The 22,934-nt window shown below is 46.5% G+C and overlaps 1 protein-coding gene across 10 annotated transcripts in view; it reads left to right on the top strand.

Moving 5' to 3' along the window:
• The first annotated feature begins 5,092 nt into the window (after window positions 1-5,092).
• Window positions 5,093-22,934, top strand: part of plekha5 (pleckstrin homology domain containing A5) — a 249,979-nt gene continuing 232,137 nt past the window's right edge. For 9 of the 10 annotated variants that reach the window (XM_033039510.1, XM_033039505.1, XM_033039502.1 and 6 more), the window contains exons 1-3: window positions 5,209-5,324; window positions 6,364-6,440; window positions 7,390-7,447. In XM_033039510.1, the coding sequence (XP_032895401.1) occupies window positions 5,239-5,324; window positions 6,364-6,440; window positions 7,390-7,447 (221 nt within the window). In that variant the 5' untranslated portion in view covers window positions 5,209-5,238. Of the gene's footprint in view, window positions 5,325-6,363; window positions 6,441-7,389; window positions 7,448-22,934 lie in introns of all 10 variants that reach the window. The other variant, XM_033039511.1, reaches the window with a different exon arrangement.

Here is a 22,934-nt window from a genome sequence, read left to right as displayed (position 1 = left end):
AGGAAGCGCTCATCCCAAATAAGAGCAAAGCTAGTAACAAGTCTACATTGATTATGCCTGCCAAGAAAAACTGGATGCCTGCCAAACTGGGTAGGAGTTAATGGTAAGTGTTGATCTGCAAAAGGTCGCACAGTGGATGGGAGTTACACCCAGGAGGATGTCTTCCCCAGTGTTGGGAGCACTGTGGGTAGAGGTAACCATCAGGTGGTTGTCCTGCTTAGAGCTGGAGACAGAGGGGGAAGGGGTTACACTAATGAGGTTCTCCCACCCAGAGTTAGGGACACTATGGCTGGTGTCTCCCTATTGAGAGGTTCATGGTACAATCTGCATAGATTACATAGGGGAGTCTGTCCTGTCCAGAGATAGGTCAACAGGTAGGAGGTACCAGAAGGAAGGCCTCTCACCTTGAGTTATGAGCACAGTTAGTAGGGGTTTCCAAAGGGAGATAATTCAGGCCAGAGATGGGAGTAACAATGAGAGCAAAGGTTAGGTCTTACATATCGTTGATGATATTGTGTAGGGATTACCTATGGCTAATGGCTACCCTAACCCTAATGGCCTATCCACAAGGCATAGGAGCAGAATTAGGCCATCCGGCCCATCAAGTCTCCTCTGCCATTTGATCATGGCTGATTTATTTTTCCCTCAACCTCATTCACTTGCCTTCTCCCCATAATCTTTGATAAGACCATAAGACATAGGGTATCCAGAGACGGGGTACAGTTGGCAAGGGTTATCATCCTACTCAGATCTGGTGTTACAGTGTGTAGGGGTTAGCTCCAAGGGGTGGTCAAACCCAGAGTTGATGGCACAATGCCAAGGGATTACCCATGGGAGACTGTCCTGGCCAGACATGAGGGTACGGTGGGTAGGAATTACCAAATAGAGGTTTTCTACCGGGAACCAGGTAGGTAGGGATACCTACAAGGGGTGGTCTTACCTAGAGATGATGGTACAATGTGTGGCATTACCTACAGGAGGCTGTTTTGCCAGAGATGGGTAGGGGTTACAAACTCAGAGTATCTGGCAGAGCAAGGAGCTCATTGGGTGGAGGTCACAAGAGGGAGGGTACCCCATTTGGAGCAGGAGGCACTGTGGCTGGGGATTATCAAAGAGAGGTTACCCTGCCCATAAATGGCTGCATGGTGTGTAAGGGTAGTCTTACACAGAGCTGATGGTGCAATGTTGTGGGGGATTATTTACAGGGGTCTTGCCTATGGCTAGGAGCGCAGTGGATTGGGGTTACCAAAGGAGGTGACCATACGTAGAACTGGGGCCACGGTTGGTATGGGTTTCTACCCAGAGCAATGGGTGCGGGTTGCTACCCGGAGAAAGTTTCGACCCAGAGCTATGGACACAGTGGGTGGGGGCTACCAAAGCGAGAGTTATATCTAGAGGTGGGGACAAAGTGGGGAAGGGTTAACGACAAGGAGTGGTCTTACCCAGATCTGATGGTACAATGTGTGGGCATTACGTAAAGCAGGCTGTGCCCACAGCTGGGGACGCAGTGGGTGGATGTTACCAAAGGAAGGGTTTCTGCCCAGAATTGGGAGCACTGGAGATAGGGGTAACCTACAAGGGGTGGTTTTACCCCAAGCTGATGGTACAATGCCATAAGACATAGGATATCCAGAGATGGGGTACAGTAGGCAGGGGTTATCATCCTACTGGGTAGATAACCAGGGAGGTTGTCCTACCCAGATTTGATGGTATTGTGGGCAGAGTTTATCTACAAGCTGTGGTCTTACCCAGAGCTGATGGTACGATGTCCAGGGATTACCTACGGCAGGCTGCTCTGTCTAAAACTGAGGGCAGAGAGGTAGGGGTTGCCGAGAACCAGAGCTAGGAGCAAACTGCGTAGGGGTTATCAAAGGGTGGGCATCCAACCCTGAAACATAGAAATTAGGTGCAGGAGTAGGCCATTCAGCCCTTCGAGCCTGCACCGCCATTCAATATGATCATGGCTGATCATCCAACTCAGTATCCCGTACCTGCCTTCTCTGCATACCCTCTGATCCCCTTAGCCACAAGGGCCACATCTAACTCCCTCTTAAATATAGCCAATGAACTGGCCTCGACTACCCTCTGTGGCAGAGAGTTCCAGAGATTCACCACTCTCTGTGTGAAAAAAGTTATTCTCATCTCGGTTTTAAAGGATTTCCCCCTTATCCTTAAGCTACCCCTTGTCCTGGACTTCCCCAACATCGGGAGCAATCTTCCTGCATCTAGCCTGTCCAACCCCTTAAGAATTTTATAAGTTTCTATAAGATCCCCTCTCAATCTCCTAAATTCTAGAGAGTATAAACCAAGTCTATCCAGTCTTTCTTCATAAGACAGTCCTGACATCCCAGGAATCAGTCTGGTGAACCTTATCTGCACTCCCTCTATGGCAATAATGTCCTTCCTCAGATTTGGAGACCAAAACTGTACGCAATACTCCAGGTGTGATCTCACCAAGACCCTGTACAACTGCAGTAGAACCTCCCTGCTCCTATACTCAAATCCTTTTGCTATGAAAGCTAACATACCATTCGCTTTCTTCACTGCCTGCTGCACCTGCATGCCTACTTTCAATGACTGGTGTACCATGACACCCAGGTCTCGCTGCATCTCCCCTTTTCCTAGTCGGCCACCATTTAGATAATAGTCTGCTTTCCTGTTTTTGCCACCAAAATGGATAACCTCACATTTATCCACATTATACTGCATCTGCCAAACATTTGCCCACTCACCCAGCCTATCCAAGTCACCTTGCAGTCTCGTAGCATCCTCCTCACAGCTAACACTGCCCCCCAGCTTAGTGTCATCCGCAAACTTGGAGATATTGCCTTCAATTCCCTCATCCAGATCATTAATATATATTGTAAATAGCTGGGGTCCCAGCACTGAGCCTTGCAGTACCCCACTAGTCACTGCCTGCCATTGTGAAAAGGACCCGTTTACTCCTACTCTTTGCTTCCTGTTTGCCAGCCAGAACTGGGGGGGGGGGGGGGGGGGGGGGGGATGTGGATGGGGGGGGGGGGGGGGTTACCACAGCCATGAGCATCTCACACTGAACAGGAGGCAAGTGGATCGGGAACGTTCAAGGGGGGTGTCCAGAGGGGTATTGGGTTGGGGGAGGGGGGTTGGGAGAGACGGTGAAGCGATCAGTGGGGAGACAGTGTGGGGGGGGGGGGGGGGAGGGGTGGAGGAGATAGTGGACGGAAGGGGGGGTTGGGGACAAGTGGGGGACAGTGGGGGGGGAGACAGTTGGGGGGAGACAGTTGAGGGGGGGCAGTTGGGGGGGAAACAAAGGGGGAGAGATGGTGTGGGGAGGGTAGACAGTGGGCAAAGACAATGGGAGGAGGAGACAATGGGGGGAGACAATGAGGGGGGAACAAAAATAAGGGGGGAGACAATGGGGGCGGATACAATGGGGGGGAGGGCGAGACAGTTGGAGGGGGGGAGACAAAGGGAGGAGAGATAATGTGGGGAGGGTAGACAATGGGGGAAAACGATGGGGGAGGAGACAATGAGGGGGGAGACAATGAGGGGGCGAGAGAGACAATGGGGGTGGAATCAATGGGGAGGGGGTAAGACCACGAGGGAGACAATGTGGGGGGGGGGGAAACAATGGGGGGGGGGAGACAATGGGGGGGGGGAGAGAGACAATGGGGGGAGACAATGGGGGGGAGAGGGACAATGGGGATGGAGAGAGACAATGGGGGAGAGAGACAATGGGGAGAGAGGGACAATGGGGGGGGGAGAGGGACAATGGGGGGGAGAGAGAGACAATGGGGGGGGAGAGGGACAATGTGGGGGGGAGAGAGGGACAATGTGGGGGGGGGAGAGGGACAATGTGGGGGGGAGAGAGGGACAATGTGGGGTGGGGGAGAGGGACAATGTGGGGGGGGGGAGAGAGGGACAATGTGGGGTGGGGGGAAAGAGGGACAATGTGGGGGGGAGAGGGACAATGTGGGGGGGGGAGAGGGATAATGTGGGGGGGAGAGAGGGACAATGTGGGGGGGGGAGAGAGGGACAATGTGGGGTGGGGGGAAAGAGGGACAATGTGGGGGGGGAGAGAGGGACAATGTGGGGGGGGAGGACAATGTGGGGGGGGAGAGGGACAATGTGGGGGGGGAGAGAGGGACAATGTGGGGGGGGGAGAGGGACAATGTGGGGGGGGGGAGAGAGGGACAATGTGGGGGGGGGGGGAGGGACAATGTGGGGGGGGGGAGGGACAATGTGGGGGGAGAGAGGGACAATGTGGGGGGGGGGAGGGACAATGTGGGGGGAGAGAGGGACAATGTGGGGGGGGAGAGGGACAATGTGGGGGGGGAGAGGGACAATGTGGGGGGGAGAGAGGGACAATGTGGGGGGGAGAGAGGGACAATGTGGGGGGGAGAGAGGGACAATGTGGGGGGGAGAGGGACAATGTGGGGGGGGGAGAGAGGGACAATGTGGGGGGGAGAGGGACAATGTGGGGGGGGGGAGAGGGACAATGTGGGGGGGGAGAGAGGGACAATGGGGGGGGGGAGAGAGGGACAATGTGGGGGGGAGAGGGACAATGTGGGGGGGGGGGAGAGGGACAATGGGGGGGGGGAGAGGGACAATGTGGGGGGGAGAGAGGGACAATGGGGGGGGGGAGAGGGACAATGTGGGGGGGGGAGAGGGACAATGTGGGGGGGAGAGGGACAATGTGGGGGGGGGGAGAGGGACAATGTGGGGGGGGGGGAGAGGGACAATGTGGGGGGAGAGAGGGACAATGTGGGGGGGAGAGAGGGACAATGTGGGGGGGAGAGAGGGACAATGGGGGGGAGAGGGACAATGTGGGGGGGGGAGAGAGGGACAATGTGGGGGGGAGAGGGACAATGGGGGGGGGGGAGAGGGACAATGTGGGGGGGAGAGAGGGACAATGTGGGGGGGAGAGGGACAATGTGGGGGGGGGAGAGAGGGACAATGCGGGGGGGGGGGAGGGGGACAATGTGGGGGGGGGGGAGAGAGGGACAATGTGGGGGGGGGTGTTGCCAGAGGGAGGGGCGCGCATGTCCGCGGTCCCATTGTTGACCTGGCAACTCACCGGCGGGAGGCGGCGGGAAGCGGCGACAAGCGGCGACAAGCCGAGGCGGGCGGGCGGGCGCGCGCTCAACCGACGCTACCTGTGCGGGTCCACGCGCGCACGCGCTGGGGAGGAGGAGTCGGCGGCCGCGTCGGGAGCGCGCAGGGACCTCCCCCTCCCCCCCCTCGCCGGCTCCAGACATGGCGGACGTCAAGTCCGAGTGGCTCCGGCTGCCCGGCTCCTGGGCGCACGGTGTTACCCTGGACGGACGCGTCTTCTTCATCGAGTGAGTGTGAGGGGGGGGGGGGTGAGTGGAGAGGAGGGAGAAAGAAGGAGGGAGCGAGGGGAAGAGAGGAGGGGGAGATGGTAAGATGAGGGGGGGGAGAGGATGAAGAAGGAGAGGGTGGGGAGTGGGCGGAGAAGAGCGTGAGGAGGGAGGGGAGTCAACGAGGAGGGGAGATGGGAGGGAGGGGTGGAGAAGGGCTGAGGGAAGGAAGGAGACAGGGGACTCTTGGTGGGAGAGAGGGGGTGATGAGTAGAGCAGGGTGGATTTATGTAGTGGTCTCTGCACCCCTCCACTGACCCACAGTATGTTATGTTTTCCCACCTCCACCTTCATCCCCATCTCCACTCCCATATCCACCTCCACTCTCATCCACACCTCCACGCGCACGCCACGCCCAGCCCGCACCACCTCCCCACCGACGCGACCAGTCCGAGACCCCATCGCCCGCCCCACCGACAAGCCAGACAGGAACCAGCCCCACCTCCCCACCGCACGCCCATCCCAACATCAACTACGCCAAGCAAAGCCCGTAGACACAGCCCACCGCAACTCCATCCCACGCCAATACGCAAGCCCATAACGAGCCCCAGCGCACACCCAGCGCCACCGCCACGGGCACCGTACAACTCCACCAACGCGAGCGCCACCGCACGCCAGCCCCAGCACCACCGCCCCACCGCCACGCCCAGGCCGAGCCCCACCCCACCCACGAGCCCAACCGCCACGCGCAGCCACACCGCCACGGCATCACACCTCCACGCAGCCACACCGCCACGCGCAGCGCCACCCAGCACCAACGCCCCACCGCCACGCCAGCCCACCGCACACGCCACGCCCATGCCGAGCCCAGCGCCACGCCACGCACCTCCACTCCCACCTCCACTCCAATCTCTACCCTATCTCCACCTCCACTCCCATCCCCACCTCCCATCTCCACCTCCACTCCCATCCCCACCTCCACTCCCATCCCTACCTCCACTCCACCCCAACCCCGTCCCACCTCCACCCCATCCCATCACCATCCCCACCCCATCTACAGTGAGGAAGCAGAGCGGACAACATGGCTACATCCAGCCACGGGAGAGGCCGTCATCAGCGGGCACCGCAAGACGCCTGGTAAGGGGCAGACCCGGGCGGATGGATGGGGGGAGGGGGCGGGGCTCATGATCAAGCACCCCTGGGTGGGTGGGACTCCGCGTCTTGATCAGGCACCCATGGGTGGGTGGGACTCCGTATTGTGATCAGGCAGCCTAGGGTGGGAATGGGACAGCATCTTGATCAGGCTCCCTTGGGTGGAAGTGGGTCTATGAGTTCTGATCACCCTACGGTGGGATTGGGACCCAGATTTTGATCACCCTAGGGTGAGACTGTGTGTCCTGATCAGCCACCTTTTGGAGAGAAGTGGACTCTTGGGTCCGGATCAGGTGACCATTGGGTGACACTTATGGGACCTGATTAGTGATCCTTGACTGGGACTATGGGACCTGATCAGGGACCATTGGGTGGTACTATGGGACCTGGTTAAAGACACTTGGATGGCACTTTGGGACCTGATCAGGAACCCGTAGATGAGAGTGGGACTAGAACCAGAGCACGCTCGGGTGTGAGTAGGTGCCCGGGTCCTGATCGGGGACCCTGGGGTATGGATAGCATCAGGGAGCTCAGGAGAGGAGGAGGGGTGGGTGGTGTCGTGGTGGGGTTAGATTATTGTTTGCGGATACCGATCCTCAGGGTGGGAGTGAGATGTGGATCACAAGCCCCCGGAGTGTGGGTGTGGATTGCATACCCCGCCGCAGCACCTGGTCGCGGTGTGTTTGTGTGTGCATGCATGTGTGCGCCTCTTCTGCATGAAATGACGGGGCGAGCAGGTTTGCATGTCGAATTGCCCTCCACTCTGTTGTGCTGCACCGAGGTGTGGGCGCGGGCTATGTTGCCAAGTGTCTCTGGGCTCGGCAGGGTACAGGAACACAGCGTGTGTCCAGCCATTCATAGTGACCTTACTGCGAGTTCCGTGCCCGAGTCAGTTCATTGTTTGAGTTGCTAAGGCTTCCTCTCTTCCGGACAGATCTCCCCACCGGCTGGGAAGAAGGATATACCTTCGAAGGGGCGAGATATTACATTAAGTGAGTAAACGCAAGGTTCCTGATACATTGAGTGGATTGGTACAGTCTCTGATTGCTCGTACGTGCGCGGCGCTGCCTTCCAAGTGCTGGCTGGCTGGCTGCGGATCTCAGTTTATTTAGTGTGTAATTCGAATGAAAGTTGCACAACGTGCGTTTCGCATTTTGCATGGAGTGGGTGTGTCGCGCCTGTGGATTTCGACACTGGTTCCAGCAACGGTCAGATTAAAGGCTGACGTTTGAGCGAAATTTAAAAAAAAACTCTCCACAAGGTGGTTTGTTTACAAACGGTGACGTGTCCGATTCAATTCTTCTAATGGGAGGGCGGAAAGAAAAGTTTTATCCTAGTTTCCCCCTTCATTTTACTGGGATCAAATTACTGCTGTTTGAATCTGTTTGCTAAAGGAAATGAATTTACAGCAAACGCTGATGTCATCTTGATTATGCATCGAAGTGTAATTTAAAAGATAGGCAGCTTAAAATTGAATAGCGACCATTTATCTTTCCCCAACCGTGTTTATGACTGCGTTTGAACACTGTGACGTGACAGGCTAACAAAAGGCAGTAACAGCAGGAGAGTGGAAAACATACACTGGAAGCTTGGCGTTAATAACTCTTCAACGACCTCCTAAAGCTAGTATTATTTTGTCATGTATTAAAATTCAAAATGAAGACGTATTTGGCATCTGCTCTTTATTTGGTAGTCCGAGCAGGCTTTGGTCGTGTGGGTAAACATATTGAGCAAAAGTGTTCATAATGTACTTGAAATTTGATGTTTACTTTTGTTGTGGAGTTGCAGACGGGTGATGTGTATTAGCAGTGATTTGTGGAAACAATGCTCCAGCATTTTGTGTATTTCTTTCGCAGTGATTTGTATTGTGCTTAAAATCATAAGGTGTTATGTGTTTTCTTTTTCTTTTTTTTCATCTATTAATCCCATAGTGACTGAGAGTAGATGAAATGTGTTTTAGAATATAGTGCAGAAATGTACTAGTTATGGTGCTGAAATATCTAAGTATGAATGTACACACAAGTAAATGCTGAAAAAACACAGCAGGTCAGGCAGCGTCTGAGGAAACAGAAACAGAATGAACAAATCAAGTTCAGTTTAGTTTATTGTCACGTGAACCGAGGTACAGTGAAAAGCTTTTGTTGCGTGCTAACCAGTCAGCAGAAAGACAATACCTGATTGCAATCGATCCATTTACAGTGTTTTGGTCATCATAAGGGAATAATGTTTAGTGGAAGGTAAAGCCATTAAAGTCTGATCATGGATAGCGTGAGGGTCATCAAAGAGCTAGATAGATAATAGTTCAGCACTGCTCTCTGGTTGTGGTAGAATGATTCAGTTGCCTGATAACAGCTCTGAAGAAACTATCCCCATGTCTGGTGGTGTGTGTGTGGTGTATACCTTTTGCCTGATATAGAAATCAAGTCAAACACCTTTTGTTAGTTCTGACAAACTGTCTTTGACCTGAAACTTTAGAACTATTTCTCTTTCCACAGATGCTGTCTGACCTGTGGAGTGTTTCCTGCATTTTCTGGTTTTATTTCATATTTCCTGCTTCTGTGGTTTGTTTTGATTTTCATTTTTAGCTGAACTTATTTCTGAAGGTGGTGTTTGTGTCCCTTCGATAGTGGGAATCTGTTATTTCCCAATTGGAAAAGTATTGCATTTTTGATATGTGGATAATATGTGAGGTAATGGATCCCATTTACAATTGCGAATACTCAAAGTGATATATTTCGAGGGTTGAAATCTGTACATTATGAAGTCGCTGTTGTTTTGGATATTGCTGAAGTTTACTGTGACTAATTTTCACAACACTAATCTTACTTATCCATTCTGTACGTGTATGTAATTAATGCTCTGCTTATACAGCAGAATGAATTCATGTGACGTTAAAATATCAATGCTTTCCAAAAGATGTTAATCTACCGTGGTTAACAGTCAGATATATTACGTTTCAATTTATAAAAGGAAGAATAAATAGAATTGAAAGCTTGGGATGTTTTTACATTCAACAGGGAACGTATAAGATGATTTGTTTGTGATTTAATTTGTTTTTATAGATCTGCTCTTTTGCTTCTGAGGGTAGTATAGCAAAATGACTGGGGAGCTGAAGCTTCCATGCTTATCTGAGATCGTGTTAGTTTGAATAGACTGAAGAATGAGAAGTGAGAATGCAGAAGGACTCGAACTAAGATGTAACAAGTATTTTCAAAGAATGGGTGATATGAGTAGATGGTACAGAGAATAACGTGAATAAATGGGTCTTTTTTGGATTAGGCGAATATCATTACAGATGGGCGGCATTGTTGCCTTACAGTGCCAGAGACCCGGGTTCGATCTTGTCTACGGGTGCTTTCTTTAAAGGAGTTTTTGCGCTCTCCCCGTGACCATCGTGGGTTTTCTCCTGGATATCTGGTTTCCTCCCTCACTCCAAATACGCACAGGCTTGTAGGCCAATCGGCTTGGTATAATTGTAAATTTTTCCTAATGTGTGTAGGATTAGTGTAAGTGTGTGGGGATTGCTGGTCGGCGTGGCCTCAGTAGGCTGAAGGGCCTGTTTCGCGCTGTATTTCTAAACTAAATGGGGAACACAGGGTTCAGTGCTGCGACCAACTGATGACAATCTCTATCACTAATGTGGATGAAGGGACCACATGTAACAAGGTTGCTGCTGATGTATAACAGTGTGAATTGTGGGAGGGTGCAGTGATGCTTCAGGAGACATTGACAAACTAAGTGTCAGGGTGAGTTCATAGCAGATGTGTGCAATGTTAAAACGTGCGGTCATCCACTTTATTAAAAAAAGGAAAGGAATGTTTTTTTAAATGGTGAGAGATTAATTGATATTGGTCTCGCCTGGCTGTCAGTAAAAATAACATGCAGGTACAGCAACCAATTTTGAGAGCAAATGCTCTCAGGCTTTTTTATCTCCGGCTTTATTGAAACAGAATCCAAGTAGAAGAGTAATGACTTCTAACTGAAATTACATAGGGTCCAAGGGAGAGTACACCTGGAATATTGTTTACAGGTGCAGTCTTAAATGCAATGAAGGTTCACCAAATTGATCTTGATTTGTGGAAGGAGAAAGTAGATAATAGAACCTGTCTGTTACGAGAGAATGACGGATGATCTCATTAGAACATATTGAATTCTTCTTGACTTTGTAGTTGCAGGGGTAATATTTCTCGGCGGTCTAGAACCAACGGTTTCACGCTTAAAATAAGGAGACAACCATTCAGGATGTAAATGAGAACAAAGTTCTTTACACAAAGGCTGGTGCATCTTTGAAATTTTCTGTCCTAAGAAGGTTTGGAGTACACTCAAGGCAGGTGGATATTTGACTGGTATAGGAATGTAGAGCTTGGATAAGAGATCAGCCATGACCTTGTTTAATAGAGTTGCAGGTGCAAGGGGCCGAATGCTCTGCTCTAGCCGTTTCTTGCCTTACCTTGTCTCGATCAAATGGGTAGGATGAAGAAATGTAGGAACGATTTTGGTGAACAGGCTCAGAGTGTAGTGGAAAGATGTCGAAGTGTTGGTTGATTGGGAACAAAATCAAATTTACTGAGTGGTATTTATTATTGCAGAGATTTTTAATATCTGTAATTGTTGTGACCTTGATTTGCATTTAGGTATTCTGTATACGGTAATTACATTAAAAGTTTTGCAGCAGAAACATGTAAATTCAATTTTCCAGTACCTATAATTGCAGAATATGTTATAGACAACAAACAATAGACAATAGGTGCAGGAGGAGGCCATTCTGCCCTTCGAGCCAGCACCGCCATTCAATGTGATCATGGTTGATCATCCTCCGTCAGTACCCCATTCCTGAAGAAGGGTTTCGGCCCGAAACATTGCCTATTTCCTTCGCTCCATAGATGCTGCTGCACCTCCAGTTTCTCCAGCATTTTTGTGTACCCCCGTTCCTGCCTTCTCCCCATATCCCCTGACTAGCTCAGATTTGGTAACAAACAATAAAAAAGATTTAAATGTAGTAAATATAATCCAAAAGAAATCCATCCTGAGTATTTAATATCAAGTAACATTTTTGTCTCATTTGACTCACAGTTTGCACTAAGGCTATCTTGCCTAACAACAGTAACACACTGACTGCGACAGTAATTTCCAAAGTACACCAATGTGTGGTTAAATGTGGACGTGAAGATTATAGTCAGTTATCTTTTCTTGCTACTCTGTAATGGTTTCTTCCTGACCGATCCAGCATTGCAATCTGTGCAAGGTTGTGAATGTATTATAGTTATCCATTAAACATGACAGGAATGAAATATAGAGCAGATGTATAAAATTTCACTAAATGATCAGTCGCTAATGCTGTCAAACAACTTTCTGTCCCTGAGACATTAATGTTATACTCAGGTTTGATACCAGCAGAACTTAAAAATACATCACTTTCATCTTATTCTCATATTTCTTTCTCAACCCTCATTTTTTGTGCTGTCTATGATTTGAAATTTCATTTATGGTTCCTGGTTGAAACTTCCTGGTTTAGACCTCGTGTCCCAGTGACATTTATAACTGGTTGAAAGTTCCATTTTATCGGTATCGTTTACAGCTTCAGAAAACCCTTTTCAGGATGCCATATTGGATCATATGCCAGGTTAGAGCAAGCCTCTGCTCAAAAATCTGCAAAATGTTGGAGGTAGCTGTCATTGTATTGGGGCATTTGGTCTCTTATGATGTACCTTGATAGAAAACAATGATTTTTTAAATATTACTGTTCTCTCAAATTACATTGCTCATGCCTTACCTGGGTGCGCAATATAACTTTGAATAAAAGGTGTAAAACATAACTTTTATTTTCTAGTCTTGCTAAATCTTTGTTTATTGTCATCTTCAGCTTGAGATTTGGTGATTTTATTTAAACAAATGATTGACTACAGAATTTCACAATAGATCACGAACAATATCACGACACTTGGACAATTGGGCATGATGCTTAAGTTACTGGAGAGTTGATCCAGATATTTGAGTTTGATAACTGTAATTAAAATGCAAGTACAGTAAATCAATACATCTGGAATAATCTGCGGATATTGTTAATGTTGGTCAAGAAACTGTCAGAAGGTTGTAAAACTTAATTTTATTCACTAATGTTACATTATGATAGTCTTATCATTTACAAATGAGGGTAATTTTGTTGCAGTGGGTGGTGAATCACTGGAATTCTCAACCCCAGGGAGTTGTGGAGGCTAGATGACTGAAGGAATAGGTTGATACACGTTGAAATAAATTGTATTGAATACTATGGGGACTGATGTGTCCAATTCTTTTTCAACTGTGAACTAGTGTGACTGTTGTGGAGAAAGTATGGCAGTCAGTTTGTCCTCAGTAATTTCCTAGGTACAGATGAATGAATAACTAGATCATTTATGATAGTAGTAACAACTTATTTTTGAGGGTTGGATTATTATTGTCAAAACAAAGTGCTGGAGGAACTCAGCAGGTCAGGCAGTTCTGTGGAGGGAATTGGATAAAGTTTTGGTTTGGACACATCACACTGAGTTTGGTATTTTACTTCCAGCATTTGGTATTGGTTTACTATTGTCAAATGTACTGAGATCTGAATGTGCTGGATCAGTTCCTGTGGATTGGAGGGTAGCTAATGTTATCCCACTTTTTAAGAAAGGAGAAAGAGAGAAAGCAGAGAATTATAGACCAGTTAGCCTGACATCAGTGGTGGGGAAGATGCTGGAGTTTTTATTTATTTATTTATTAGTTATTTATTTCGGACAGAATAAAAGAATAAAAAGCAAATGTGAGACAGCATACAAAAAACAAAACAAAAATATTTATAAAGTGTTGATTATTAAAGATGTAATAGTGGCGTGTTTGGATAGTAGTAACGGGACCAGTCCACGTCAGCATGGATTTACGAAGGGAAAATCATGTTTGACAAATCTTCTGGAATTTTTTGAGGATGTAACAAGTAAAATGGACAAGGGAGAGCCTTTAAGGTCCCACACAGGAGATAAGTGGGCAAAATTAGAGCACATGGTATTGGGAGTAGGGTATTGACATGGATAGAAAATTGGTTGGCAACCAGGAAACAAACAGTAGGGATTAACGGGTCCCTTTCAGAATGACAGGCAGTGACTAGTGGGGTGCCGCAAGGCTCGGTGCTGGGACAGCAGCTATTAACAATATATGTCAATGATTTAGATGAAGGAATTAAAAGTAACATCAGCAAATTTGCAGATGACACAAAGCTGCGTGGCAGTGTGAACTGTGAAGAGGATGCTATGAGGTAGGGTGACTTGGACTGGTTGGGTGAGTGGGCAGATGCATGGCAGATGCAGTATAATGTGGATACTTTTGAGGTTATCCACTTTGGTAGCAAGAATAGGAAGGCAGATTATTATCTGAATGGTGTCAGATTAGGAAGAGGGGAAGTACACCAAGACTTGGGTGTCCTTGTACATCAGTCATTGAAAGTAAGCATGCAGGTACAGTAGGCAGTGAAGAAAGCTCATGGCATGTTGGCCATCATAACACGAGGAGTTGATTATAGGAGCAAAGAGGTCCTACTGCAGTTGTACAGAGACCACACCTGGAGTATTGTGTGCAGTTTTGGTCTCCTAATTTGAGGAAGGACATTCTTGCTATTGAGGGAGTGCAGTGTAGGTTCACAAGGTTAATTCCAGGAATGGCGGGACTGTCATATAATGAAAGAATGGAGCGACTGGGCTTGTATTCACTGGAATTTAGAAGGATGAGAGGGGATCTTATAGAAACATATAAAATTATTAAGGGATTGGAGACGCTAAATGCAGGAAACATGTTTCCAATTTTGGGGGAGTCCAGAAACAGCGCCCACAGTTTAAGAATATGGGTAGGTCTTTTAGAACTGAGATGAGGAAAAACTTTTTCACACGACGAGTTGTGAATTTGTAGAATTTTCTCCTTCAGAAGGCAGTGGAGGCCGATTCACTGGATGCATTCAAAAGAGTTAGATAGAGCTCTTAGGGCTAGCGGAATCAAGGTATATGGGGGAAGGCAGGAACGGGAACTGATTGTGGATGATCAGCCATGATCACATTGAATGGTAGTGCTGGCTCGGAGGGCCGAATGGCCTACTGTTGCACCTATTGTCTATGTATCTATGAGATACAGTTCAAATCGAGAGATCTGTTCAAGAGTCTGATAATAATAGGGAAGAAGCTGTTCTTGAACTTAATAGTATGTGCTTTTATACCTTCAGTACAACAGCATAGGGGAGAAGAAGGAATGACCGGGGTGTGAGTGGACATTGATTGTGTTGGCTGCTTTCCAGAGGCAGCGTGAAATTCAGATTTAGTCGATGGGAGGGAGGCTCTGCTTACCCGATTGACAGGGCTGCATTCACAATTCTCTGCAGTTACTTGCGGTTTTCAGCAGAGCAGTTGCCATAACAAGCTGTAATGCATCCGGATAGAATGCTTTCTACAGTGCTTCTGAAGAAATTGGTACAAGTCATTGGTACAAGTCATTGGAGACATGCAAAATTTATTTAGCCTTCTGAGGAAGTTTAGGTGGTATGGTGTTTTCTTGGCCGTTTCGTCTGTATGTGTGGTCCAGGTCAAATTGTTGGTGATCTTTTGACCAAGGTAACTTGAAGCTCTCGACCATCTCCACTTCAGCACCATTGAGGCAGGAAGCAGGGACGTGTATTCAGCCCTACTCTCTGAAGTCAATGACCAGCTCCTTCGTTTTGCTGACACAGAGGGAGAGACTATTGTTTTGATACCAAGCTCTCTATCAGTGTGTTATAATAAACTGGCGCTTCTGCTGAAGCAAGGATGTCAGAGTACATCATCCCTCAGCTCAGCGCAGCACCCATGTGTATTGAAAGGCTGGAATAAATAGCAGCTCATGACTTTACTGCTTCTTATTAAAATATAGTAACTTAATCCTGCATTTCACTTTACCATAATAATGTGTTTTAGGATAATGATTTACTGTATCACTTGAATCCCTTAATTAGGCTGTCTTGCAATTATTTAGAGGTGCTTCTTGTTCACAGTATGTTCATATTGGTAAGTAAATAGAAGCAATTCTTAGATCTTTGGAAAATACTCTATAAATTTTAAACTGCTGTTACTGCCCTCTACAGAAAACTCTGAGTAAATAAAGATTTCGGTCTTCTCACAGATCAGTTAAGGTTATTTGATATTTTAATTGATGTTCACCGCAACAGTGGATCTATGCATATAATTCCGGCTGCAGATTTACCCATGCAGAGTCGTTTTCTCAAATTACATTACAGGGTCAATAATCCTCATTGAATGAACAGTTTGGTTTGAGTATGTATCAGGCCAGCCCGATGACTGTGGGCTTTCAAATTCTTGCCCAAAAAGCTGACTATAAAGCTTTAGGCTTGTACCACAGAGAGCTTTTGAGGAAATTCTGCATTGTCAGAAGGATGAAGTTTCACTGAGACATTAAATCAAGACTCTGCTATCTCTTAAATGGTGTGAAAATCCCCTGGCACTATTGAAAAATGGGAACTTTTTGCACTGAACAGATCATCAATCACTATTTCATCATTGTATGGAACCAATTCATGTGCATACTGATTTTCACATCACTGCAGTGGCTGCACTTGTTGACCATAAAACATGCAGTGTGATGTCCTGAAATATGGAAAGGTCTCAAAGAAGTAGATTGCAAAGTGCAAATGCATTATCACAAAACTTGACTGTATTCCTTTTGGTTTCAAGTAACCAAGCAAAAAAAAAAAAGCAAAAAAAAATTATTTCCCCTTTAATCAGTGTATTGACTTTGCATGCAAGGAAAACGTCATATTCTTGCACAGTATTTTCTTCATATTGAGTGCATTTAATTTGTTTTTTGGTTTTAGTCCAAATTTGTCTAAATTCTCTCTTTATTATAATTTGTATCAATCCCAATACTGAAATTCACATTAGACATCACCTTTGTAATTTAAGGGGATCAAGTTATTGATTTCTACTCTCCAGTGCTTTCTTTATTGTCGTGTGTACTGCTTGTTCTGCCTGAGACCCATCAAATCATCAGTGCAGTGAATCCTCCACGGCCTAAAGAAACATGCAACGCGGATAATCTCACTTTAAAGCGTGGTGTCTTGGCAGTGATGAGGAAGGGGTCAGCTTGGTCCAATGCAATGCTGCCATCTCCTTCCACCGCCGCTCCCTGCAGCTGCCATAAGCTGCATGTGAATTGACTAGCTCACCCAGCTGCTGTAAGGCTTTCCGTTGTCTTCGCCGGAACCATGACACGATATCACTACAAAATCTGTCCGTTGCCTCCAGCAGCCGCCCTTTGGCCTTCTAGCTAGACCCAAGCTGTACGGTGCATTATGGAGGCATGGGAAGTGGCTAGAGGTACCAAGGAAGACCTTTGATTATGGCCAATTGCATATTTTATTAACTGGCCTGACAACATTTTTGTGTCAGTGTGAAGTTTCAGAACATGAATGGATTGTTTCTTTTATGAAGGAAAAAAAGAAACCAAATAGTGATGACACGTTGGATTATCAAAAACGTAAACAGCTTACTATGTTAAATGTCAGATAGCCAAAAAGGCATTCTAGATAGCAAAATGGATTAAGACGGGAATGAATGAGGGTTGATGACAGTGCTTCTGGAGAAGTAAATACATACCATCTGATTTCTGTATAAAATGGTTTTAAGTGAGGTCTGCAATCTGGTCAGGGGATGTGATGCAGCTGGCTGTGCTGGTGTTTATTGTCCATGAATAAATTGTCCCTGAACAGCAAGCCAGATTGGTGGGTTTGGATTGATATATAGTTCAGACTGTATAGTTCAGAGGTTGAACTTCAAATTTTACTGAGGTGCCCATCTGCTTTAAAAAGGCATCAATAATACCAGTAGCCAAGAAGTATAAGGTGATATGCCTCAATGACTGTCGACCGGTGGCACCAACATCTGTGGTGATGAACTGTTTTGATAGTGGCGAATATTAACTCCTACCTCAACAAGAACCTGGACCCACTACAATTTGCCTACTTCCACAACAGGCAAACGGAGGATGCGATCTCACTGGCTCTCCGCACTGCACTGGACCATGTGGGGAAAAAACCCCACATATGTCAGGCTGTTGTTTATAGACTACAGCTCAGCGTTCAACACCATCTTCCCTTCCTAACTGGTTACCAAGTTCAGGGAACGGGGTCATTACGCATTCCTCTGCCACTGTATCTTGAACTTCCTCAACATTAGAACACAGTCAGTGTGAATTGGCAGTGACACCTCCTTCTCGATAACCATCAGTACAGGACCACCTCAAGGCTGTGTGCTCAGCCCCCTGCTCTACTCAGGTTATACCCATGACTGCAGCCGGTCACAGTTCCCATTCCATCTTCGAATTCACTGATGACGCCACCGTTGTTGGAAAAATGAAGGATGATGAAGAGTCAGTGTATAGCGAGGAGATCGATCGACTGACTGAATGGTGCTAAAACAACAACCTTGCTCTCAGTAAAACCACGGTACTGATTGTTGACTTTAGAAGAGGAAGGCTGAGAATGCACAAACCTGTCTTCATCGAGAGACAGAGTGAGTCGAAAACTTCAAATTCCTGGGCATGCACATTTCTGACATTTTGTCCTGGACCTAGCACATTGATGCAATCATAAAGAAAGCCCATCAAAGCCTCTATTTGGAAGATTGAGGAGATGCGGCAAGTTGACAAATACTATCTAGAACTTCCACAGATGTACAGTAGAGAACAAATTGACTGGTTGCATCATGGACTGGTTTGGCGACTCGAACGCCCAGGAATGATGATTGCAAAAAGTGGTGAACATTGCCCAGTCCATTGTGTACTGACCTCCCCACCATCCAATGAGTCTACTGGAGTCACTGCGCCTGCCCCCCCCCCCCTCCCCCGCGCGCTCTCTAAAGGACTTACCGAACTGTGCCAGCCGTCTTTTACCTTCCTGTTCATCGCGGGTGTGAATTTCAGACAGTGCTCCCCCGCTTTCCCTGGCCTTTGTGTGTGTGTGTGTGTGCGCAGATGGTCAATCCGGCTCGCGGTTTCATTTCAGTGCCCTCGAGCTTGAAGATCGAAGACAGTCGCTGTAAAGTCGCGTCAGTGGGACAGGCCCTTAAGGAAATTTTCTTTCCTGAAAATATACGAGTAAATCAAATTAATTTTTGATGGTGAATTAGATAAAGTGTGTGTCAGGCAGTCGAAATGTTCAAAGCTAGTGATTCATAGCACTGCTTTATGATAGATTATAAATTCATTGGTTAAGTCTGATCAATTCATGCTGCACACTCATGGGAATGGAATGGAAAAATGTCATGGTGTATGAAGAAGGGTTTCGGCCCGAAACGTCGCCTATTTCCTTCGCTCCATAGATGCTGCTGCACCCGCTGAGTTTCCCCAGCAATTTTGTGTACCTATGGTGTATTTACAGTTGGTTTCAAAATGTGATTGTTGAAAAAGTTGAATTTGTTTTCAGAACATTGTATTTGTACTGTATTTGAAGTTGTTTCATTTTTCTGTGGAAAATAATGATGACAGTGTAGTATGTCTAATGCAGCGAAATGCCCTAGCTGCGAAACAAAACTGTTGTCAAATAAATAAAATAGCAGAATCGAGTAAATGACCAAAAGCTTGGCCTGAAAACGAGATTTCAAGCAGCTTCGTGAAGGAGCTTTTTAGAAAGAATTGGAGCTATGCTCGCTGACGACGTGGTTGCCAATGGTGGAGAGTTTAAAACGAACAGTGCAGAGGAGCATCTAAAGGGCAAAGCAATCTTGAAGACTTAAGTCTGCCAGATTTTGCATAGAGTGTAAGAGCTTCTATAAAGGTAATGGAAAGCAAGAATCCTGTTAAAGTTTAGGCGTTGAGTTTAGAGATACAACGCGGAAACAGGCCCTTTGGCCCACTGAGTCTGCGCCGACCAGCGATCCCCGCACAGTAACACTATCCTACACACAATGTGGACGATTTACAATTGTATCAAGCCAAATAACCTACAAACCTGCACGTCTTTGGAATGTGGGAGGACACCAGAGATCCCGGAGAAAACCCACGCCGGTCGCAGGGAGAATGTACGAACTCTGTACCGACGAGCACCTGTAGTTGGGATCGAACCCAGGTCTCTGGCGCTGTAAGGTTTACAAGGTTAATTCCCGGGATGGCGGGACTGTCATATGCTGCGAGAATGGAGCGGCTGAGCTTGTACACTCTGGAGTTTAGAAGGATGAGAGGGGAACTTATTGAAACATATAAGATTGTTAAGGGTTTGGACACGCTAGAGGCAGGAAACATGTTCCCTATGTTGAGGGAGTCCAGAACCAGGGGCCACAGTTTAAGAATAAGGGGTAAGCCATTTAGAACGGAGACGAGGAAACATTTTTTCTCACCGAGAGTTGTGAGCCTGTGGAATTCTCTGCCTCAGAGGGCGGTAGAGGCCGGTTCTCTGGATACTTTCAAGAGAGAGCTAGATAGGGCTCTAAAAGATAGCGGAGTCAGGGGGTATGGGGAGAAGGCAGGAACGGGGTTCTGATTGGGGATGATCAGCCATGATCACATTGAATGGCAGTGCTGGCTCGAAGGGCCAAATGGCCTACTCCTGCACCAATTGTCTATTGTAAGGCAGCAACTCTACCATGACGCCACTGTGCCTCCCTCATTGAGAGCTGATGAGGTAGAGAATGGGTTCAGGAGTATATGACAGTCTGAGCATATGACAGTCCCACCATCCCGGGAATTAACCTTGTAAACCTATGCTGCACTCCCTCAATAGCAAGAATGTCCTTCCTCAATTTAGAGGACCAAAACTGCACACAATACTCCAGGTGTGGTCTTATTTAGTGAATTAGTGAATGAAACTTGGCATGCGTTCTATAGGTATTCTTTTGTCTGAACATACGGAGTTTGATCAGGAGTTCATTGCAATACTTAAGTCTACAAAGCAAGGCATTTGGCATGATATTTTGGTTTACAGCAGAGATCAAGAACTTCAGCTGGAATGTGAGATGCTTAAAAGAGGAAAAGTTGTCAGAGGATTATGAAGACAACCTGGGACATGATTTAGAGATGAGGGCCATCTGGGTGTTTGGAGTGAAGGAAACACTGGCAAATTCTGATAGAAAATGGCAAGTTTCTTGGTGAAAGTACCAGAAAGTACCGAAAGTACTTGGTGAATACCCATCTTCGTATAGATAAATGTTTGATTTCTGTTTTGATTCCTGGCTTGGAAGTGGTGGAAAGGTTAATTGGATGGTTAGCCATTTGCTTACAGATCATCAACATTGTACATGATAGATGATCTATTAATACACTAACAGGCTTTGAAAGGAGGACTTTGTCATGTTTGTCAAACTTTACAAGCAGCCTGTTGCCACAGTGGGGATGCAGATTTATGGTAAAATTATTTTTTTCATTTGTGAATTTCACAGAAATAATTATTTGCCGTTGGAGTCATAGAGCTATATAGCACGGAAAGAGGCCTTTCTAACCACTGTGTCCTTGCTGACCAAGTTGGCATTCTGGGCTAGTCCCAATAGCCTGCATTTGGCCCATATCCTTCCAAACCCTTTCTATCCATTTATCTGGCCAAATGTCTTTTCAAAGTCGTAATTGTATCCGGTTCCATCGGGATTAGCAGGGAAATAATTCCTTATTCGGGAAATACTTTACACAATGCTTTTTTTTCTCACTTTTTGGAGTTGATTTTACATTCAGGGAAAGCAGTTGAAGGTATGTAATTTTGTAGTTTAATGATGATATTCAGCTGCAGATTCATTTGACATATCCATTTGACGTTCTTGAGACTGTCTGGGATGCATTTGTGCAGCATTGTGCAGCCAATGCTTGTCTATTCTCGTGTATTGGTGTCAATAGGGGACCAGTTCTTGCTGTCGATTTGTGGTGTCATTTTTGATTGCACTTGCATTACAATCTTGCAATCTTTTGAATGAAAGGAGTTAAAGATTTATCACTCTGCATTTCCACTTAGGAGGAGGAGAGCTGTCCAGGAGTATCGTAGGTTTTCACTGGAATAAAATCATATTTTACTGTAACTTTAGAGCAGACTAAAAAAAAACTGAAGCACAAGCTCTATGCTGACATGAAAAAGATCCATCACTTAGTCTGGTAAATTGCTTTCTTCTGAGACAACTGCATTAGTAAGGGTCTTATAGAGGTGTCTCCCTGCAGAAAAGGCAATCAACTGTACGAAACAGGAATTCAACAAAAAAAATTGGTTTAAGATGGGATGTGATGATCTCCTTATCACATGACATATACTTTAAATCCTCAGTGTTTCCAGGTTCAGATTTATTCCCCAGGAAGGCTGTCCTTTATCGCTGTTGGTTGCCTTCATTCAGTGTAATTTTATTGATGTCAGAAGCCCAGATTCCTGCTAGAAACCATAACAGCTCACTTCTGCAACAAAGACAGAAATGCTGGAAGAACTCAGTGAGTCATGCAGCATCGGAAGTCCCCAGATTACCACAGGACTCTGTTCCTCAGAACTGGCCTTGATCTGAACTGTGTGTAGGTTGGAAATGAGTAAAAACAGTGTTTTTGGGGACAATCACAGATACAGCTATGACGGGAGAATGAGAAGGCACGGGGAGAGATGCTACCAGCCAGCCTCACTCAGTGAGTCTGCTCAGCACTCCCAGCCTTGCTCAGCTCTACCCAGCCCCCGACTGTTGCAGGCGGGTAGGGGTTATCTGGAGAGAAGGCACCCACTAATGCCCATCTCCCGCTCGGCAGAAGATCCTTGCAGCCCCAAGGTTACTGGCAATGCCATCACCACCCATTCTGCTGGTTTCTCAAACGCTTGTTCGTAAGTGTGTGTCCATAAATCATTTGGGAGGACCTGTAATATTTAAAGTCGAAGATCCTTCATCAGCTCTTTGAACTGAAACATTAACTGCAGAGACACAACAATCTACAGAAGCTGAAATCTTGAGCAGCAAACAATCTGTTGGAGGAACTCAGTGGGTCATGCAGCATGTGTGGAGGGAATGGACAGACAGCATTTCAGGTTGGGATTGTTCTTCAATATGAAAGATAATACAGATTTGCATATATTCTTTATAATTTTTGTCAGTTGTTTATTCTGTTACACAGATTACAAAGAACTAATCTTTTTCACCAGGTGGCCATTTGCAAGCTAGTTTATACCTGAAGAGGATAATGTGAGCCCTTTTGGTAAACCACATAAAGCTTTGCACGACTTTTTCAATACTTTGCTTTTCGCTCACTTTGCTAAATAATTTACTCGTGGATACATTTTTTATTCCATGAGGAGAACCACAGGCAATTTTATCAGCTGTGTCAGTGAGATCTGTCATAATTACATTGGTATGGCCAACATATATGTAAGCTGCAGAGTTCAAAACATTGTACGTTCAGTTATCAGCTGTGCAAGGTAAAATTTACCACTCACTGAGGAAGATATAAACTGAGATTCCCAATCAGGAAGACGTCGAGTGAACTTTGCAAGGA

This window comes from Amblyraja radiata, chromosome 21 (genome assembly GCF_010909765.2).
Source record: "Amblyraja radiata isolate CabotCenter1 chromosome 21, sAmbRad1.1.pri, whole genome shotgun sequence".
NCBI classification, from domain to species: domain Eukaryota; kingdom Metazoa; phylum Chordata; class Chondrichthyes; order Rajiformes; family Rajidae; genus Amblyraja; species Amblyraja radiata.
Note: the sequence above shows the minus strand (reverse complement) of the source record. Positions and strands in the feature narration are given on the sequence as shown.